This window comes from Phalacrocorax carbo, chromosome 3, assembly GCF_963921805.1.
Source record: "Phalacrocorax carbo chromosome 3, bPhaCar2.1, whole genome shotgun sequence".
In the NCBI taxonomy this organism is placed as follows: Eukaryota; Metazoa; Chordata; class Aves; order Suliformes; family Phalacrocoracidae; genus Phalacrocorax; species Phalacrocorax carbo.
Window position 1 is genome coordinate 79,423,736 of NC_087515.1, and position 22,694 is coordinate 79,446,429.

General features: G+C 44.4%; 1 protein-coding gene across 2 annotated transcripts in view; it reads right to left on the minus strand.

The window, feature by feature from the left end:
* SOBP (sine oculis binding protein homolog) overlaps nt 1-22,694 on the minus strand; it is a 115,473-nt gene that overhangs the window by 45,120 nt on the left and 47,659 nt on the right. Inside the window, exon 5 of one of the 2 annotated variants that reach the window (XM_064447508.1) lies at nt 6,168-6,263. The exons of the other annotated variant lie outside the window; for it this stretch is intronic. Within the exon in view, the coding sequence (XP_064303578.1) occupies nt 6,168-6,263 (96 nt within the window). The remainder of the gene's footprint in view (nt 1-6,167; nt 6,264-22,694) is intronic. 2 annotated transcript variants of the gene reach the window in all.

The following is a 22,694-nucleotide window of genomic DNA, read 5'->3' on the forward strand; positions in this document are numbered from 1 at the left end:
CGCCCCATGGGTGCCTACCTGTGCAGGCAGGCAGCGGGCAGGGAGGGTCAGCTGGAGCCTGCACTCGTGCCACATGCTCCAGCAACTGGTGTTGGGGTTCCCCTCTACCCCCCCGGTTCCAAATCTGCCTGAGAGCTGTGCGCTGCCTTTTATCAGTGCATTCGCCCAGTGCCTGTGGACTTCAACAGTCTTTACAAGTATGCCTAAGGTGAATACTACATAGCCCTTCGTTCAGCCTGGCAGCAATTAAAGACAAAAAAAACTTTACTATAATTTTGCCTGGTTCGTTACCCTTGCTTGAAAAGAAACAGAATGCAAGGTTTTTTGTGGGGATTTGGGGACGTTCTTTTTAAAATATTCTGCTATAACTCATGAACAATTTAGTTTTTGAAAATGAAATATTACAGGCGATTAGTCTACAATATGACCTAAGCCTCACTGTTATTTCAGTCACAAGAAAGGTTGTATTTCATGTGGCCAAGATTACTGAGGTTTTAAGAACATCAGTATCAATTCACTGCTACAATTGCTTTTCTCAATATTTTTGTTCCAGAGCCATAACTGCCATTCTGACAGCTCTCTGTGCCTGATCCAAAGACCCTGAAACCAACGGCAGGCTCTCCGTTGGCTGTTAGGGGTTTTGCACAACCATTTGCTCGAATCACTGCGTATGCCACGGTGCAGCTGATGGAGCAGTATCGGTTGCTCTGACTATGGCAGCAAACTGAGCAAGAAACTGATGAAATCCATCGGTAAACCACCAAAAAATAGCACCAGCGGTGAGACACAGCAAATGTTGAGTGATGCTGAAAACAGTGGTAGGCACTGCTGAGGAGGTTTTAACTCTCGGCAGGCTTGGTACCAGTAGCTCTACGACCTGGAGCTCCACAGGGTGTCACAGGTCTCATCCCCCTCTCCCCATGCCTCTCCAGGGTGGCAAAATTGCCTCCTGACTGCAAGGTCCATACCTTAAAGGCTACATGTGTCCCTGCATCCCTCAGAGCTGCTGGGCGGCAGTCCTGCTCCAGCTTTCTGGCCGAAAGCTCTGCACGTCCCAAAGCCTGGGCCAGGGTGAAGGAAGTGCTCTCCCTCTCCCTCTGCCAGTTTGCACCTAGCAGGGTGAAGGAAGAACCAGGGAGGGCTGCAGCAAGGAAAAGCCTTTGCTTTCTCTCTCCTTTCTGCTATGCATAAGGAAGCAGCATGAGAGACAAAAAGGGAGGAAAGGTAAAAGAGGGGATGAGCAAAGCTATCTTCCCCAAATTCAGTCCTCCTTTGAGGGCACTGCGGTTATAAATGGACTGATGGGTATTTCCTTTTAACGCTGAAGGACTAACAGGAAGCAGCTTTGCTTGACACTGAGGCACAGGAAACAGGTCAGGGAACTCAAAATAAAAGAATCCAAAACTCACTTTCTGAAATCAAAACTCTCATGGCCTCCAAAGGATACCAATATGCGTATTTACATTTAACTTGACTCCAACTACAAAACCTACTGGCCTCATCTGATCACAAATATTCGCAGTGCTTTTAAAAATCATTCTTGCAGGTATGCAATCTTTCCCACATTCCAGTACCGTAATGCTGTGGTTAACCTGCCTGCACCCTTGCTCCCCTGCCCGGACATCCCACGTGTGCCACACTTCCTGACCCTGCCTCTAGTGCTGAAACAGCAGGGCAAAGTAACACAACTTCAAGCAAAGCACCAGCTGTAGCTCTGGCTTCTCTCAGCCATGCCGTATCCTCCCCAAAGGCCTTTTGCTTGTAGGAGAACATTTTGCATTTCATGTTTCAGTTGTAGATGTGTTTTCAGAGCTTTCTCTGCCTCTTTTTGTTAGTGATTAAAGATAAATGGCTGTAGGTGAGTATGCATTAAATCCAATAACAAGCATGTTTTATTTTGTGTCTTTCACATAACAGCTTCCAAGCACCAGGACTACCTTATAATTCATTGCATACTAGAGTCAAGAATTTATCCTCCCAGAGCAGAACTACTAGGAGTAGACTATTTTATTTCAAAGAGAAAAAGATCATAATTTTACTGCAGGAAAACCATGGGTCACAGCTGGGTGTGGGACTGGAAATGAATTTTGTTTTCAGGGTGGTTATGTTTTGTTTGGTTATTTGTTTGCTTTACATATAATCCCATAGCAGTGGGTGGTACTCAGATCATCTCCATAAACAAATGAACTGGAAAGCAACCTGGTGTTTAATTTCTTAACCCATCAAACCCTCCTTTGCTCATACAGCAGCACGCCAATCTGAAACCTTGACTTGATATTCTGGGTAACTGGAGTGGGGGGAGGGCAGGGGGGAAGGACGAACTGTTGGTTTTTCTTTCCCACTTTTGTTAAAAGGCATCCAAGCATGGCTCTTCCTACCCTGACTAACCTGGGTAGGTGCCAGATGGATTTTTCCTTTCTCTAGGCAATGGCTCAGGAATTTCAGCTGGCTAGAGCCAAGGCTGTGGGCTTTTCACTGGCCTTTTCACTCTAGCCTACCCATTCTCGGGAGTTAATCCCATCTCTCTCCCCACATCCACTATGAGTTGGACTGTAGTGCTCCTTGACAATCAGCTTCCAGAGGACTAAATTCTGCCTTTTCCTTGTGCAAACAGAGATGTGCCTGAAAGAAAAGCTTCCAGCCACTCATGGAATAAGAAATTAAAATCCTGAGGCAGAGCCTATGGGAGAAGAGTGGACTGCTGGCCAAGACAGCATGCTGGCCTGGATCTTTAAAAATAAATTTGTTTTATGTAGTTCCCAGTATTTATCATGGGTAGCTGAACTTAAGAAAACATGATTCTCAAAAATACTGAAAAGTTCACAAGGAAAATTCGATGCCCTCACTGACTAGAGCATCTTAACCACTTCGTTTTCGGTGCTCTACGACAACTGGCATGACACAATGTATCTGGATTTAACATGGGAAATGAACACCCTAACATAATCCTGTAACGGCACAATGGCTTTCTATACCAACCAAAATCTTTACTTGCCTCTGCTTTTCTTAATGAGCAGAAGTACCACAACCACTCAGGGGTTTCCTTTGCCTAAATTATCTCTCTTCCTCCTATTTCCTATCAAGCTCTCTCTCAAAAAAGAAACCAAATCCAAATAGCTGAGTTGTACCTCACTAACCAAAACATCTCCTCCTCTGAGGAGTAAGCAATGAAGAAAGCATACAATTTGTAATACTGTATGTTACTATGCTTTCAAAGGCCTTTCAAAGTACTGAGGAGTTAAAGCTCACCATGCGTGCCTGTGACCGGGGATGTTAAGATTCAGCCGGTGTAGCGTGGCTCTTGCAGGAGAGCCCTGGCACGCAGACCCAGCAGCAGCGCCCCAGCCCCTGGATCCCGCCCGGCAGCACCCTCCCAGCATGAGCACTTCCCAAACAGAGGAGCCTGCGCTTGCTGGAACAAACCTTGCTGGAAAATGGCAGCTGAACCCTAAAGCAAAGAAAGCACTTTTGAGCCGCAGATTCCAATTTCACCTGACAGGCTCTTACAGTACTTACCCTCAACTGCACTGAGAAAACTCCAAGGATTTCCCGATTCTCAAAAGCATAAACAAGTTTCAGTTTCTCTTTCATTTAAAAAATCTCAGCTTTTCACTCAGCCAGCATCTGACTTGCACTGTTAGACTCTGGGCAAGTTTCTACCACCAGGAAAATATTTTTTTAAGAGGAAGCAGCTGTCCCCACTCCTTTCTTTAATTTTTTTTCCCCTCTCCCCTCCCAAGGAGACAATTCCTAGCACAAATGTAGGAATATTTAGTAGCCTTTAGGAGAAAGATGCTGCCTTAATGGCTAGTTACTGTGAGATTCGCCTTACAGCTGATGCTGTGAAAAGCCAAAATCAGGACTCTATCACTCTCAAGCACATTTTAATTAAGCATTGTTTCCCAAAAAGTAAAAACATAGAAGAAAAACCACTACCCCTCTGTGAAACACGTAGCATCTTTGACAAATAATAACACGAGTTCCTTCCCCTCCAAAGTCTAGGCCCAGCATCGTATTTTCACTGAAAGTTCCTAAAATACATCTTTAAAGACAGCAGAGGTACATATTCATTATGTGTCTGCTTTTTTTTTTACATACAAATTGAGTGCAGATTACATCCCTGCCAATTTTGTTTCCAATAGCAGAGGAAAAATAAAACTACGACAAATTGCTTTTATTACTTCCTTAAACAAGAACTGAAACTTGTCCAGAAAATCGCATGAAAGGCTAACTTGCATGACTTGAGCTTTTGCCAGGTACAGAAATGACATAATAAAGCAAAAACTTAAATGCATATTAATAGAGAAATAATTAACTGGGCATTAAAAGAATGCTTGATTTTAATAGCACAAAGGGGGTTAATTGGTTCATTGATTATGTGCACCAAAAATAAAGCAGATTTTCCACTGAAAATAATACATGACTTATTTTATATTGTGTTGTCTCCCAACTCTAGTCCTGAACTCCTCCCACACCAGGAAGCCCTACTGACTTTGGGGGCATCTTTATGTGCTGTGATGGTTCATGGGGCCTGATGTGACCAGCAGCACAGTAATTAAGCAAGGCCTCGAGGAAACAGTTTCACTTATTTGGCACAGGATTCTGACTGCACTGGGGTATTGCTTTTTGTGTTTGCCTAGTTTCCTCCCCATAGGACCTAACCCTGCTGCCCCTGAAACCAACAGCAACGTTGCAAGGGGTTTTAAAGGAAGCAAGATCAGGTCTTACGGGTCACATTGCTTTTTGCTGGGGAGAATTATACTGGAAACGCACTGACCTTTACAAGTGACATCTGTGGCTCTAAAAAGCATTGTCATTACCTAACTGGGGGTTGGCTCAGCACAGGGGACACCTCGGGGGCAGGTGACCCTACGAGCCCACCAGTGCAGGTGAGGCAAAGATGCTCTGTGCTCTGGCCAGTGCTGGGATTGGGGACTGGCCACCACCTCTGGGCTGCTGCCCTCCAGTCTGGGCTTCTCTGCTCAACTGCCTGAATCTGGGGGCTGGCCTTGGCACCAGGTTATGTCAGCTCATCAGCTCAACTTCGCTGGATGCTGTACCTGGGACACCAAGACTAGTGTTTGGCCCTGTGTCCTCTACGGGGGAGGCAGACACAGATTTTAATGCAGAGGAAACACAGCTTGCTCCTCCACTGTGGCCCCCCTCTTGCAGAGTTATAACAAGAAAAAAAGTAGTGTTGTTTCAGAATATAACCCTGTGTTCTGACTCTCCACAAATATTTCCATTTAGCCAAATGATACATTTTACTTAAGTGCAGCCAAGAAGAAAGGCAAATGCGAGGGAGAGATCTACCAATTCACCTAAAACTCCCTTTTCGAATGCCATGCGTGAATCTTTCTTAAATGTATTACAATTCATTCTCTGTTTACTTTAGGCAAACAGAAAAACTCATCGTGGAGCACTCATTTTCACAAGCTAATCAAGAACATTAGGTCCCAACAGATTCATTTAATAGAAATATAATAGGCATTCCTGCTTGCTTTTAATCTTGCCTAGCTGCAAATGCTAAAATGAACAGCAAATTAACCCTGCCTTGGAACAGAGATCCTTTCACAGCTGATATCATCTCTCTTACGGCTTGTAAACACTCCAGGCTCCCTGTATGTGCTTTCCTGGCTTTTGCTTTTTCCCCACAGCAGAGGAGAGGAGAGGAGAGGAGAGGAGTGGAGAGGAGAGGAGCGGAGAGGAGAGGATGCTCCCGCCTGCATGCAGCTAGAAAGGGGAGGCGAGCTCTAAAGGGAGTACTGCGTGTCAGCAGAACAAAACGCGGCACTGCCGCCCGAAAACAAGGCAGGGCTAAAAGGTGGATGGGAGAGTGAGTTTTGGGGTGCCTCGGGGGGGGTGGTGTGGGCTTTCCATGCATCACCAGCTGCTCCCTGCATGGCTCTCCCTGATTTACCGTGCAAGACAAGGTAGTATGTTAAGGCCATTCACGTGCTGTCATCAAATATAAGAGATTTTTCAAGCAATTTGAGATCTTAAACTGTTCACGGATAGCAGAACTAGCATTAGAACGCTAAACAGGAAAAAAAAAACTATCATATTTCATAATGTATGTCATAATGAACAAAAGCCTTTCAAAAAAAAAACGGTTTTCACTGTGCTAAAGTAACAATCTAGACTTGTTGTAAGTATGTTATTCTTACAAGTAGTTCGCAGTTATTCTTGAAGGCAAGTCTTGGAGTTTCCTTAGCATAGTGCTGCTGGGGAAAATTTTCAGCATGTCCATCTTCATCTCTAGCCTGAAGGGAAATATAATGGCCTATTTAGGGACTTACAAATAATGGAAGGAAAAAAAAATAGCTAAAAGCATAACAGCTCAGATCATTAAAACAGACGGGAATCCCAAAATACAACATTATTAAAAAGTTTGTTTAAATACGCAGTACACCTTTTAGATATGAGAACTTGGGATGCTGTTTTCTTACATAGCTTAGGTCGAACATGCAAATTCATTGCATTGCAAATAATTAGAACAACAAAAGACAAACCCAAAACGAAATATTTGAGCTGTAAACTGTGAGTAACTCAGGGTTTCAATTTACTCCATTGCATTTTTCAGGATTACATTTCATACGTAGTCGTTTAAACTTTTTGACATGCTTAAGCAATCCTTAGATAATGTACTTGTATTTTCAGTTTAACAGCAAGGCCAAAAAAAAATAAGTTTTCATACTCATAATTTACCTGTAATACTATTATAGATAAATGGATTCCCCCTCCATGTTTAAGTGAAGCTTTGAAAGGAGCAATCATCTAGCAAGAACAATGATCCTTCAGTCAAATGCGGTCAAAATATTTAATGACAAAGATGCATTAAAAGTTATTGGGTATTTGGAACTACACTGTTAATTAAGAAAGCTGAAGTTTAAATGGAGACATTACCAGAGCCCATTAGTAATCTTGCTTGCATATAGTATTTTTCCCTTCTCATCTACAGTGTTTTCTGCTTTCGAGTTAAAGCAAAAGGGAGAAGCAGGTGAAAGGAGGAGTGTCAGCAATACACTCATTACACTGTTCATTTGGGTGACACTTGCACTCCGTTCCGCTCCATCTCATCTGATCCCTGACTGTTCGCTCTCTCCCTCTCGCAGCCTCCCGAAATTCACAGCTGAGCTGTCTCCCTCACATATGGCTTGCATATAATTATGCACATTCCATTTTACACTGCATTAAAATGATGAGCTCCTGGCTCCCTGCCAACCTATTTAAATCAGCCCCTGCCCGAAGAAGCCGGGGAGAGGAGGAGGGTGGGGGGCGAGGGGGGGGAGCAGAGGTGGGGGGCGAGGGGAGCGGGCGGAGATGATGGGGCAAGGAGCAGATAGTCCCACTCCCCATCCCTCCAGCTGCCCTGTGTGTCTCCCCGGGATGGGGGTTCCAGGGATGCCCAGGCACAATGCACGCACGCCTCGGCAGCGCTGGCATATCGTTCCCCCCTCGCGCGGCGTGAACTGCCTGTCGTCGTGTGTCACACTCCCAGCACCCAGGCTTTTTCAGCGTTGGCATTTATGAAAGTTATTTACACCTTGTAGGCTCTACGGCTTGTTTGCCTTCAAATAGGCTTCTGCCTCTCCCTGGGGAGATGGCTGGGAAAGGGGAGCTGCAGGCTAACAGCACCGGGGATTCTTAGGAAAATGTGAAGGGGTTGCACCTCACTGAATGCCCGTCGAGTTCAGCAGGCTTCGACTTGGGTCCCTGCTTCTCTGCCATGGGGTGTGAACAAACCCTTCCTGACAGAAAATACCATTTTAAAAGTGCAAAGTCTGTCTGAAAGTATGTTTGGAGTAGTACCTACAATTGATGATTATTACAAGAAGTGGGAAACAAGTTTATTTGGTACGTTTCCTAGCAGCTTATAGGTATTTTCTTTCACTGCCCTCAATAGCTGCAGGGTGGAAAATGTTTAAAATTTTTCCTTCAAACCACAAGGAAGAGGCAGAGCATTCCTGAGCACCTGAAATCACTTTTATATTGACAAAGGTTTAAATGTGTTCTTCTAATTATTAGTTTGAAACTGAAACCTCTCTCATGCAATAAATCTACCTCCCATGCTGCGCAGAATACAAAGCCCAGATTTGATGTAAAAAAAACCCCAATTCGCATTCTGAAACAAACTTTGTCCTTTCTTCTCCTTTTTGCTCCCTGAGTCAAGTAACATGGGCAACTTGCTGAAGCTCCTCCAGGTCATCTAGAAGACAACTGGGGGAAAAATGTCTCTAAAAATGCCTTGCACAAATAGAAACAGACCTGTTAGCTCAGGATGACAGGCGCCAAAGGGATGCTCAGTGACAAAGAGCTAGTGAGATATTACATGGGCCACAGGTGTTATGTAGGGCTCTGAATGCTATCGGTGCCCCCAGACCCTGAAATTGTATCTTGACACTATTCTAGATACTGTGCACATGACGGCTGGCACACTGTAACCTGCCAGTGACCCTTCCATGCATTATCTCGGTGCACGCACACACCTTGTAAAATGAAATGGATATCAGGGTGTTTGTAGTGCATGTGTCAATAACATAGAGAAGAACCCCATCAACCTTGACGTGCTTACCAAAACTGCCAGTTACACAAACGTTATTCACCCCTGCTGATGGCAACATGCCCCCCTCTTACTGATCCAAAACTTATTTTATTTAATTTTGGATGTCGCCAAAAATTCCTAGTCTCAAAATCAGTTTAGCTACATACTGCTATCATTTACTCAGGCAGCAAAAGTAAACCTAGCTTAGGTAGCTGGTTTCCACTTTAAAAAATACCTGTTCTCAGCAGGCAGGGCTATTTCCCCAGCTGCTTTACATGAATTCATTACTACCATCTTCCAGTTGTAAATAAATTGCAGGAGGAAACACTCTTACAATGTTCCGCACTGTTCTAAATGTATTTTAAAAGTGTCTCTGAGTTTATCTTGCCATGGTAATACTGTGATATGCCCGTAGCTATACTGACTCACTCTCAATCACTGCTGCACACCAGTAAGCAACTGCCTCAGCTCCCCAGCACCTCGACCTCGCTCACAGCATACAGGCATCTACAGCTTCCTCATCAGGCCTGGCTGCCATGGGATGTATTTCGCCTGCTAATATTTAAAAGGAAGCAACTAGAAAAAAAACCAAGCCAAAACTGTGACTTCTCTGATTTTTTTAAAATGCTTTTAAACTGCTAAAATTGTTACAGAAATGCTCTCATCAAAAAATGTGTGTCCAAAGCGCTAGATGCGATTGATTGCATATATGCAATATATGGTACAACTGCTCCCCCGGCACATTTTGTTCCAGAACAAAAAAGGCTTCAGCTCTTGTTCTGAGGCCTGGGACCATGGTGAGCGCTGCTAGTTTTATCAGTGCAAAACTGCCGCAACTTTACTGTGGCAGCACCTCTCCTGGGATTTACTGAATCTCCTAATTCAATAGCGTCTACTGGCAGGCAGCCGCCTTCCCGTCAGCTGCATAGGATCCGAGAGGGAAACCTGCCCATCGCCGGCCCATGGGACGCCGGGCTGGACGCTCAACAAAACCAGCGGCACTCGCACTGCCCTGGCTACCCCTGGCAGAAGAGCGCGTGGTACCCAAGGAGCAATGCTGGCAAGGAAGATCTAGCGAGAAAACTGCAGTCGACTTGGTGGAGCTAGCTTGGCTGTAAGGTCAGCCAGATGCTGAGTTGCGTGGAAAACCGTGGCCTTTAATTGCAGGTTAGATATCAGGAAACCCTTCTTAATGATAGGTACAGCAAAGAGCTGGAGCAGATTGCCTAAGGAGACTGTCAAAGCCCCATCACTGAAGTTTTTTAAGAGCAGATTAGGCAAACATCTGTCAGGAATGACATGCACAGAGTAGCTCCTGACATGGGGAAGCTGTATGGATGAGAACATCTCCTCTCCCAGGTTCCTTTCCTCTGTGCTTTCTACTAATGAGCTTTGAAGGAAAACGGCAGGAGGGTAGGGAAAAAAATCTTTTTAAAAGAACAGAAAATGGGATCTGAAAGGACCTCTCTGAAAATAGCACAGCATTTGATGTTCAAAGATATGTGTACTCATTAATAAGTGCATGATGACAACTATCTTTGGCTACACAAACTGTGCTAGCTGTTCATAAGCCAGCCAGCCTATATTTGTGAAAGATGCCAATAGTTTGGAAACAGTATATATTAAGTCAAGATTCCTTTTTTTAACAAGATGGAGGAAGAACAATCTTCAGCAGAATTTCTTCCTCTCTGAAGTGCACAGATATTTGTTTCTCCTTATTCTCAGAGAAAAATTATCTTGATCCAGACAGGGGATTTCTTAGCTTCAGTGTAAGTCTTTTTATGCAGCCTTAGCCTTGGGAGAGGAAATCTGTGCTTACATTTTAATATTAAGGGCAGGATCTTACGATAGTGTAAGTCACAAGGCAGGTTGAAGAGAATAATTTATTAAGATGGAACTTGTTAACGCAAAGCTTCCACTAAAATGGGACAATGCATTTGCAATGAAATCCTACTGCTTGGTCCACAAAAGTTCAATGCCACTTAACTGAAAACACCTAACATCTATTTTCTAAGAGCAACAGCCACTTGAGTAATGCAGAGCGACAGAATATTAGCTTGCTTACTCAGGCTAAAATTGCCTCCTAATTTCCATAAATGTCCTTTAAAACAGATGAAACACAGGACTGTTACCCTCAGACTCGTTAAACACAGGCATTAGTTGAACGTCTCTGGTAGGACAAAAAAAGCTGCGAGAAGTTGAACAGCGTTGCTATAGAAGCGCAGATAACTGCTTCAAGGCTCCTGTCCCATGGCGATGAACAGAGGAAGCTCACATCACCCTTAATACTATTGTCTCCGGAGGCTGGCTGCAGATGGAAACAGAAAGCCATGTTTCCGTTTCCACCACAAAGGTTATCTCTCCTGCTGGTGGGGTGAGGAATTCCTTCCCGCGCCCCTCTGCTCTTCCACCCCCCCGTCACTGAACCTTGAAGGAAATCCTCGGGGAGACCCTAATCCTTGAAATTCTAGTTCCTGTGCATTTCTGTTGTCCCAGATAATCAATTATCATGCTCTCTACATTCACTGCACCAGGAATGGTAAAAATAGTACTAAACTTCCATCTGTTGAGTATATTCTTCCCAGAAATATGAACGTACTCGCTGTGGGCTGGGGCTGTGGGGGAGACAAACATCAGGGTGCCGGGTTATGGCTCTGTGCTGGGAATGGAGCAGGGACAGGGACAACGGTCTGGAGAGGATGTCCCTGGTTCAGCAACTGTGCAGTTATAGGAGTGAGCGAGCCCTTGGCTCAGGGAAAGTCTTCCTTCAGAGAAAGCTCCCACTAATGTTTGACAAGAGGTTTGCTATTCACAAGGATTTCAGGATTTCCCTGATTTGCAGCATGATGGAATAAGCAGTATTTATTAGCTTGTTGCCTCTCTCAGCTGCACTCTACTCACTAATCTCTACAGTTGTAATATTTTGCCACTCCAAGCCTCTAAAATCTTCTCAAGCCTTTCAAAAGAGTCCCAGGTATTTTGAAACATGTCAAAACAATGTTTCATAAAATCTTGCAAAACTCAGATCAGTGAAAATAAAGGACCTAAAATGCCGCTGCTTGTTTATCACATCATTATCATCTACATCCTACTAAAATCAAGGTTAGCCCTTTTGTCTGACCTCCCATGATCACCCCAGGTTAGAGATGACCACCCTACCCAAAGTTTCCCACCCTGGGGTCTCTCTGCCAATAGTGGCTCTCAGCACACTTGGTGGTGGTCTATGGAGAGCTTGCAGATCATGTGCTACTAACTCCCCTTGCTTCCAGCTGCTAAAATGCATTTAAAGACGGCTAAAAATACATTAAATACTTTCCTAATGTTATTTTTCCATGTAAGCAACTGCTGTAGTCACCACAGGAATGTTATTTGATCGCCAAGGGGAGGGGAAGTGGTCCACGAGACAATCTGTCTTCTGGAGGTGATCTACAAAGTTAAAAAGAAACTGGGAATATGCCCTCATATAACTTCCTTATTATGTATGCAGAGGAAAACCAGAAGGGCTTTTGCTGACTTCTTTTGCTGCCTCCTCTCCTCTCTCATCTCTCCCCACACACACCATCCCAACACACACACGAACACACGTACAAAAACACACGCGGACATCTGCACCCATTATTTAAATTAGGAATTGAGATCTTGTCTACATGGGAAGGAGTCAGCAGTGGATAGAAACCAGTGGAATAATATCAGCGCAACAGGCAAAACCTTGGGACTGCGCACGCGGCTCTTCCCAGGCCCTGAGCAGAGGCCGTACCACTGGAGACAGGTTTGTGCCATTTTGTTGCCTGGGATCTATCCACAGCCTTCCTTGAAATCTTCCCCTGGCACTCAGCTACAGTAGACTCCACAGCTGCAGAGTCCCTTCCACAGAGAGTGAAGTTATATGGCCACTGAGAAGGAGCAAAGGTCCCTGCAAAGATGCAGTCCTTAAGTAGAGCCTGAGTTTCAACTCCCTGCAGGCATCCTATTCAAGACAAGGGTCCCTATTGTTGGTGTATTTCTTGGTAAGAGCTGCTTATACTTTACTGTGGTATGTCCATTATAGACAGTGACGAATCTAGACCCAAACTCTAACCTTTGTTCAAATTTTAGTTGCTATTTCAAAAGCTAATACAAAATCTGAATGCAACACCACTAATGACAGACTGGATTAGAAAGCCATCTCGCGTCCACGTGTGTCAGAGAAGGTTTGGTGTAGAAATGCCTTCGGGAGCCAGTGATCTGGCTAGTGTGATTAAAACTGGAGAAAATAAATCATTCAGAATATCCTGCAGTTTTCTCCATTGTGCTGACAGAAGAAATACTCCCTGACTTTAAAAATAAATAGTCGCCAGGTCAAACCTGCTGTTCTAACCAAACCCAGCCCACACCTCCTCATTGTCCCTTTCTGAACAGGTGCAAAAACTCCTGGGAAACAGGCAGTTTTGCTGAGAAAAGCTGCCCCAGAAAAAATGCATTACGACAAAGGAGAAAGTGCCAATCTGTGGAATGATAGGGCAGTGTTTCTGAAATTATCCTCATCAAAGCAACTGAGGAATGTCACGTTCATTTTCTTGCATAACTGAAGCACACCAAAAAATGCAAATAAATATGCCCGAAAATCTGATAAGCAGTTCTTTAGGGATCTTTTCTTTTTTTGAATAATGTTTGTCTTCCAAGGGCTATGGCACAGAATGGTCCATCTTTATGGATTAAATTTTTTACTCAGAATTTCACTGTACAAAATTATCCACAGTTTATATTTAAAATGCAATCTGCAAACTCTATTATAATACAAGTCATATTATAGTGAATCAAAAGGAAATACTAATAACAGTAGTACCCTAGTGCCTGCTAAAGTCATACCTTCTATCCTGCTGCATTTTAAAGTCACTCAAAACTTATACCAAAAACCAGGATTCAGCTTTCTGGTTTCAATGCACCTTTTTCCCACATTCCCCCAGTTTTGTTTCACATACTTTATAGAGGAACCCTGATTTCCTGTTGGCCTTCTCATCATTCCTGCTGGACTTCTCATCCTGGATAAAATCAGGATTTTCTTTTTACACAGCTGGCAGTACTGTACATTTAGAGCCCCTCCTACCACAGACATAAAATACTTAGGAAAAACTGATGAAGGCCTTCAGTTCCACAATACACCCAGAAGGAGCAACTGAAGCAAAAATGGCAGTGTCTACTGCCCTGGACCACTCTTCTAATTTTTATAGGAAGAGGAGTAGAAGAATTGAAATGTTAAATGACTCAGGCCCACGAGCAAACGAAGGTGGTCCAGTCTCCATCCAGTTGCTTGGGCAGGGAACTGCCTTATACTCTCAAATGAAAACTCCCCATTAAACCTAATTTTCCCATTGCATTCAAGACTTATGCACCCTTTTCCTTCCTCTATTGGCTAATAACCAGGCAGTTTCTGCAGCTTTACCGGCTTCTGCAGGATTGCGCTACCCTTTCCCTGACAGTTCATGGCATGGTGATATATGAGAAGTGTTCAGGTGGCTGCCTCAAAAGCTAATTTTTCAAACTGCACAAACCTTTACCCATATCATAAATTTTTAATAACCAGTTCCGAACTGTCAAAGAATAAATATGATAACAAACATATAACATTGAGATAATTTGAAATAAACTTTGTTTATTGCCACTTTGAACATTTCTTCGACAACTCACAGCTGCGTGGGACCTTCATAAAAGTGAGACTGTGCTACTAATCTCCCTTTTGATTCACGACAGGCAGGATCCAGAGACACTAATGGACCGTGCTTGACAGTTATTGCAACATATTCAATATGCAGCCTAAAATATGGCTAGGAAAGAAATGAAAATGTACTACAGGCTTCCCAGCAGATTCCATTTTTGTAATGGGTAGCTCACACCAGCGTAGCCAATAAGCTCCCCCTCTCTCTTCGCATTCCCTGCTTATTATAATTTATGAAATAACAGCGTTTTCCAAAGCATTCGGTGTGGTTCCCTGTCAGGTAGCTCAAGTATCCCTTCTCACTGCTGCCATTTCTACAAGGGTTCACCAGCACAGATGAGAGACTCCTGTGCAAAGCAAGCACACGTTTCCAATCAGCCTGCCAGAGAAGCAGGGAGACAGAAAAACAAAACACAACACCAAGGGAAAAAAAAAATCCTCAAATGTTGGCTACGGTTAGCTAAGGCTCATAGACCAAACAAATCACTGTCCCTAATGAATTTGTTTCAATGCATCTGCTTATTTCAAGCTTCGGCGTTGTAAATACCAGAGCAACAATGCGGATTTTCTGATTGCAGTGTCACATATATGATTAATCATCTTTACTTGGAGCATATTTTTTTAAAGCAATTGCAGGCTGGTTTAATGAACTCCTCTCCCACTGGCTTTTATAGACTAGTCATGATCAACATACCATTAAGATAAACCTCGTGCCCCATCCCTCCCCTCTCTGACAGCTTCCCTTATTTGCCTCACAACAGTCAATATCCAATTAAGAGGCAACGGATTTGATCGATATAGAAGGTAACAAAAAGACTTAAACAGCTGGTAAATTCTACACGTACTCTTTTTGTTTAATTCCCATCTTTGTGGTATATAAACAGTTCTGCGCTTTGAATAAATGTGGAGAAGGAAAAACAATGGCCAGGGCTGGTTGGTAAAGCTTTCCCTCAAATGGGCTGTGTCTGAAAGCTACTCTGCAGCAACAAATGCTTGTCTGGGATCGGTGCGAGGCAGGCAGGATCCTATTCTCCGTATTTTCTGTGGCCTTTTAAAGGGTGAAAACAGAAATCTCTCCCTGCTTTGGTTACGAGCGACATGCCACTTGGGCCATTCACACATGAAAATGGAGGGGCCGTAATATTATTAAAGCAATCATTGGTGAGCTGGGTGAGGGGATGACTGGTCTGGAGAGGGGGGTAAAAGCCAATAGGAACGGAGTGTATGCAGGAGAGCGGGCAAGGGGAGAGCGAAAAGAAAGGAGGGGAAGCTTTGATACAAAAGACATCTTCTACAACCTTAATATCATCTCCTAGTGTTTCTGCCAATGATGAATGGCTGCAATAAAAGGTGGGATAGTGGCAGTTATAAGCAGGACAAAAGCAAAACCTGGCTGGTGGCGAGGAGCATTCATTATAATTCCCGACAGCCCAGCTGGAGGTCAGGGACTGAGGTCACAATATCACCACTGGCTTTGGGTGTAATACCAGATACATTACTTCTCCCTCCACTCCCACCACCTTTTTTTGAGGCCTTTATTCAAAGTTTTACTTTCAAAGACATTTCACAGAGTAATAGGCTGATATAGTCCAAATGAGGTAGTCTCCTTTTCCAGGATTTCTGCTCTTCTTTAAAGAGGAAGTTATGACCACGTGGGATGCCACACTCTCACTGACAAATGGGACGTAAACACCTCTCAGCTTGCTCCCAACGCAGGAAGAAACTTATTTCTAAATCACACCAGTGCGCCTGTGTTTTCCACTGCCCATTGCAACCCTCTGTCATCCAGAAGGATTCCAGTAACATATATCATGTCTAAAACCAGGAAACTGTCTACTCAAACTCCTAAGAAAGTTCAGAGCACACAGATCTTTTCAGGCAATGGGGGGCAATCAACTATAATTTATCTTCCCAACTTGCCTTGGGATTTTAGAAGTCCCATTCTGAGTTTTCTCCTTTCTGTCACAATAAGATGAAAAGTGCTGAAAAATGCCTGCCTCTTCCCAGTTCCCTTCACTACCATCTTTCAAGGGGAGCAGTTGCGGGTAGATCCCTGGCCAGGTTTCTGAGCCTACAGGAATCCACTTCTAATTATACCCAGTGATTCACTTCAGGCCCCAGGGTTTATCAGACTACACCTTTGTTTTCAACTCTGTGCATTGTTATTACAGGGAGGAAAAAAAACCCAAACAATTCTATTACTGTAACTCTTAAAGCCAGACTTAAAAATGGGGATACTTCCACTAGAAAAAGGAGCAGGCAGAAACACATTCACCATCTTTTTGTCTTCTGCATTGACTCAAATGGCTTGTTTTCTGCCTCCGTCCCTAAACTGACCTTCCTGGCCCCTTACCACACAGCAGAGGCTTGTGTGTTTTGCTGTTTTACCACCTCTCCTGTAACCCCAATTTGCTCTTTCCTTCTTCTCCCCTGCAGCTCTTCTCTTGAAAAGCATCCCTTGAGGCTGCACCAGACTTCTACATGCTCCCAGCTAGCACTGCTGTCTCCTCATGTGTATGTGTATGTCCATGCCATCCCTAACATTTCAGGGTGGCACCATCAGCTTTTTAAAGCTACCATGGGCTTATTCCAGCCTCTCACATGCTGGTTCCTTCTGTAACTCCTGCTTGTCCAACACCTCCAACAAATGGCTTTAGCCAATAACCTTGTTTACAGCTGTCATTCTTCAATATTTCCTCACTATCCCTTGTGTTGCTGGGCCCACTGAGGTCCACCTGGTGGCCTATGCCATAGGTCTGCTACCATAGGTCTGTCCCATTTTCTTCAAAGATGGAGCTACTGCTTCCACAGGGAAGAAAAGAGATTGAGGTAGAACATTCCCATGCATGGTGGGTGCCACAGTCCCAGAGCTGGGAGCTGCCAAAATCACACCCCCTGCACAGTGAGTGCCCCAGGCTCTTCCATTCATGGGCTGGGCTTAAAGCAGCCAGGTAGGCTCTGAGGTATTCAGAGAGCGAAGAACTGCTGGTGTTTCTCCACTCCCAGACTGTAAATCGAGAGCTTGCCTCTTCTGTTGCCAGTGAAGAGACTTACCTATCTCATTTTAGAGCAGAGTCAAAATGATGTCTCTGTCTAAGCAGAGTCCAGAGAAACCTGTAGAAATGTGGCCTTTGACCTTTCAGCCACCGTGTACAGCTCCACAAATTCCCCATTGTTTAACCAAGAGGTAGAGGTCTTTATCTTGGTCACAGTGTATATTACAGTAGCAGGCAGCAAGGCTTGGGGGAAACTGATGCTCTTGTTACTACCACTACACAGAAGTATAAAAGCATCAAGCAAAGAACCAGCTCTAAATAAACACTTTAAGCACATTCTTCCTCTACTGAACATTGCTGCTATCTGAAAAACTTAACATAATTTTCTATTCTCTATCTCATTCCATCAAAATCCAAGACCCAGTTCTCTGGTCTGCATCCGGAACATTTGTGAAGCATAGCAACGGTCTCGAACTCTGTTGTTCTTGGTGCACTTTTTCAATCTGTGCCTAAAGCTCTCTAAAGTGAAGAAAGCACCTGCTTGCCCTTCACACAATCACCAGTAAAGCTAAGCTTAGGCAAAGGCCAGAGCTAGCAAGATAGCTACCAGGCTAGCGACAGATGTTCAGCCTAACGTAAGATTGAGGCCAGTAGAGAGGAAAATCTGTCCATGTCTCCCAGTACTACTAGCAGGAGGCGCACCATGGTGGTGGCCATTATCGTCCTTTCTTTAGCAATAGGCTCGTCAGAGAGAAAAGAAGCTGAGGAATCCCCTTTTCATACTTAGACTGTGAGTTCCAGGAACAGAATTACAATTTAAATTAATTACATCTCACCATGTAATTAACGTTTGTGTCAGTTTATTACAGGCATCTTCACTATCGATGCTGTGAAAGCAACTTAGTGACTCTTTTTGTGGGGAACGAGATGGAACAACTATTTGTCTCACTTGCATTGTTTATATATTAATCGTTAAATTGTTGCTGAATATTATTAATCTGTTTATCCTGATTACATGTGTTCTGTCTTTTTACAGGAGCTTTCCTTCCAGAATTAGACTATTTCACACATCTCCATTGTTCCTCTCTCTCAGTTTAGAAACCTGATGGGGAATCACTGGCATCAAAGGAAGGAGAAATGAGTATTGAGCACACGGAGCTGCAACATCAGCTGCTTAGCAAGAAGGGGAAATCTATGAGTGTTCTTTAACAACCGGCACGCTTCACAGCATACACTGGCAGAACATTTCACACAGTGGGAGGTGAGGTTTAAAAAATTGGACCACTGTAATCCTTTAAAAGCAGCCAGGGTCTCTTTCTGAAAGTCTAGGTCATGTGCCTGGCACTGCGTCATATGGTGTCTCTCTTCCGCCATTTGTTTATTTGCTTCTGGCAGTTTTGGCAGTGAGGTATCGGAGTGAAATGCACACCACTCCATACATATGGTGGGAAGAATCTAGTGCATCAGTTGAATGCATACTGTACTGTATACACATTCTGTTTTATCTCTGAGCACAGCTGTGCTGTAAAAGCTTACAAAATGTGAAGCCTTCTGTGCAGCAAAAACATCGACAGGAGAAGCTGGCCTATAACTTATTAGGTTGCGACACAGCCAAAAAAAGCCAGAGTTAAAGCTGACAACTCCTGGCATCGTAATGAAAAGCACAGTGGCTCAAGTTAGGGAGGGAGTGTCAGCCCTAACTTCATGTTTCGGGCTTTTGCTGCCGTGTGTCACAAATAGCATCGCTGGTTTGTTCTAGGACAATGATTCCCAGCCCCAGTGCATGGCTTCCAGCTAGCGACTGGCAAGCAAACATGCAAATCATCCCCCCAGTGCCCCACTGCGCTCGCAGGCAGCCTGTGCTAGGAAGGGATTCAAGGAAGGGGTGGGCATGAGCCAAAAAGCGGTCGTGGCTCTCATCCTCACCCAGCTCAGTAGCCTTCAAGCTGTGATCAGTCCTGTGCCTCCTACTCCCCCAGCTCTTTGGGCTGAAGGTAGTGGAAACATATGGTGGGAAACTCTCCTGCGCTGGTTGGACCAGATGTCTGAGTAGTTTTTTTTTCCACCATGACCTTAAAAGAGGGACGCTTTATTTTAATCTGCATAAGAACAGTCACACTGGATCAGATCTAAGGTCCCCTAGCCCAGGCTTGTCTCCAAAAGTGGTCTTGAGCACAATCTGAGGAGCAATAGGCCACTGGTCCTTCCAGGGGTACAGACCTGCCACGAGGGCAGTGGGATTGGGTGTGTGACAGAACTGATATGTGAGTTTGGCTTTTATGTCCATTGTTCCTGGATTTTTGAACATATATCTCACTGTGCAGCACTACGCTAGGTGATATCGTAAAACATTTCCTTTCTTACCTACAGAGGGACTCCGTATGTGCATGTATGTGTAGGTAAAGGAAGGGTGGTGAGTAAGCAAAAGAGGGAAGGGAAACACAAGGTGGGATGTCATTTTTAGGAGGCAGAGAGTCTGCCTTGATAAGAAAGCCGTGACTGGAGACATCATGTTTCTTCCCTGATGCCATAGGAACGAGAGCACTGGAGCTGTCAGGGCTGACCTGTGTGCTTTCCCTGCATACTGTGAGGGCTCGCCGGCCAGAGGATGCCTTGGCTAACGTCTGGGAGAACATCCCTCCTGGCTGGCCCCGTCGCTGCCTGAAATGATGCTGGGTCCCCAAGTGGGCCTCCGGCTTCAGCAGCTTCCTTGACAGCTACAGGTTGTGGGGAGAACAACCTCACGGTGGGAGGGCACCCCTGCATCCTACAGGCACTTAGCCAGGGGAGTCACACTCTTCTGCTCCTCACCCAAATCTATTTCTCTCACACAAGAACCCACCTGACCCTGAGGGGAAGGGAGAGCCTGACCATCCTGCCAACAGGAGCTGAGGGAGAAAGGCTTCCCACGAAGAGGCTTTCTCCTAGCCTTCTCCGCACCCCTCAGCTGACAGGGGGCCTCCATCCTCTGACACAGTCGTGATGGCACCTCCAAACCCAGCTGCCTCTCAGGGCTGCCCAAAAGGCACTGGAGGAGTCCTGCAGCAGTGACAGGCTCTCGGCCCCCCCCCACCGCAGCCCTGCGCCCCTGGGGATCCCCTGGAAGGATGACTGCTTTGCACAGTGTGTCGCTGCAGAGGACGAAATACAACCCCCGGCTAAGTTTAGCTTGTCTGTCTCGTCTCGTGTGAGCATAGCTGCATGGCTCTGCTGTTGCCCGCTGTCTGCTGCCTTCTTCCCCAGCCCTGCAGGTGACTCCCTGCCAATTCCATAGCAAAGAGGAAGGGGGACACAGCTGCCACACTTTTGCGGGGAGACAGACAAGAAACAGCAATTTAAGGCTCAGCCAGGCATTTTGTCACCTCTCCTATCAAAGATACTAAAATAAAGGAGAAGCAAGGAAAGGGGAAAATAACAAGTTCTTGCCTCAAGCACTAATTGCTGCTGATGTTAGTTCATTTTCAGCAACCAACTTAAATTACATCTCCACATTGGATAAACCACCTTCTTCAAATGTGATTTCAAACACACGGCAGGGTCCTCCTTAAAACCAGGCCATGGTCTGTGCTAAAGGAAATAGTGTAAGTGAAGGGTAAACAGCGGTTTGGAACAGCTCTTATGTAAGATATTAAATGACAAGGACTTAGCCACTTAAAAAAAAAGAGATAAGAATGAATATATTAGTAGTCTATGTAGGCTGCTATATTTTTATGTTATTAAAAAAACCCCCATGTTTTTGTTAGCAAAAAAAAAGTGGCCACTAACTATCCATTAACTACCCATTGTTTCTCACAACGCAAAAATCTAGAGGTTCAATAAATGTGCAAAAACAAGTGAAAGAAAATAACTCTTTGCAGAACAAGTCACCAAGCTGGGTGGTGTGCAGGCCAAAACTACGCACAAACTTAGGAGGAGTTGGCTGTGGAGATGGGAACTCTGAATCTGTTTTCAAACCTCGAAAGCAACCCCTGGATATTAGTTGGGGCTATCATTTCTACCTCCAGAAAAAGGTGAATAAATTGTTTCTGAAAGTGGTGAGGGACTTCAGAGACAGGGGTTGAATTTAACATGCACAGCAAGCACACCTGGTGACACTACATGTTGGCTGAGAGGTGGAAGGGCACAAAAAAAGCGTATCTCCTGATGGTACTGGACATGAAGTAGCTTGTCTTCTTACACATGCCCTAGGAAAGGTTTGACATGAAAGGGCTTTTGGAAAGCCAGGAGGTCACAGCTTCTCTGGCCTTCCAGGCTTCTGTTCACACCACAACAATTTTTCTAGCTGTCTAGAGAAAGACCAATGCTCCTCAAACTCAGTAACTTTGAATATCCTGACTTGGGTCAAAATGAGACAACTGGTCTTGAAACACGTAAATATCCACATGGAAGCATACAAATATAATGAGGAGCAAAACAGAGATAAATTTGACTCTGATTCCTAAATTTTCTTTCTTCTATTTTTCCTGCCTTTCTGAATTCAGTGGCATGATTATCCAGGAAATCAACTTAGATTACACTCCTAGAGACACATGAAGTAACCAGAAATGTCATCAGTCTCATGATGCCTTTCAGCAGAAGTTTAAATCTTTCTCTCCCTATCTAAGGAGCACAGAGCTGCTCAGAGGAATTCAGACATTAACAAATGAGCATCCTAGAAAACATCACTACTGGAATGGGAGCTTGCTAAAGTATTATCAACTACACGGACACTTTCCCTATAACACATGAGCGGGAAGGGAAAGGGCAATTATAGATGCTAGGAAATTATTTTGTCTAGACACTCAGCAGGACCTTTAACATTTTCTTTACTAAAACTGTGATTAAAAAAAAAAAAGGAGCCTTGTACATATTTTTAACAAACTTTGATACTACAGTTTTACTAGATGTATTACCTAGATCTTTCAAAATCATCTTCAGTAGCTCCACTGGTTTCTGTGAGACCCCCAAATCCACAGTCCCTTGCTACTGTCAGTCTCATGCTCTGATAACAGGTGGAATGGGGAATATGTATACAGCACTGAACCACAGAAAGGAGAATGTAGTGATGGAAAAGAAGTAAAACCTATCAGCCATGCCGAGATATGCCATTTCTCTTCAGACAGTTCAGAGGAAAGGATACAGCAGCCTTCTCACATGCATAAAGTTATAGAAGAGCATGAATCTCTAGTTCTAGTTCCACCACTTGTGAGAAGTAATTGGAAACTTTAGAGTCAACCCTTAACGCCCTAGAACTACAACCGAGTTGCTTCACGAGAGGGTGGAGCGGCCACGTGTAGCCAAGGCTGGTCAAATGCTGTGAAAGCTCACAGAAGTCCATGTGGTTTGTTAGGGGTTTTTTAATCATTTTTCACCCCCCTTAGGCATCAAGTGCTGGCTGCTGTAGAAAGATCACTGCAGGAAGCAGAAGGATCTTAAGAACAAAGCTGAAAAAGTGTTTTTAAACCACCCTTGTTGGATC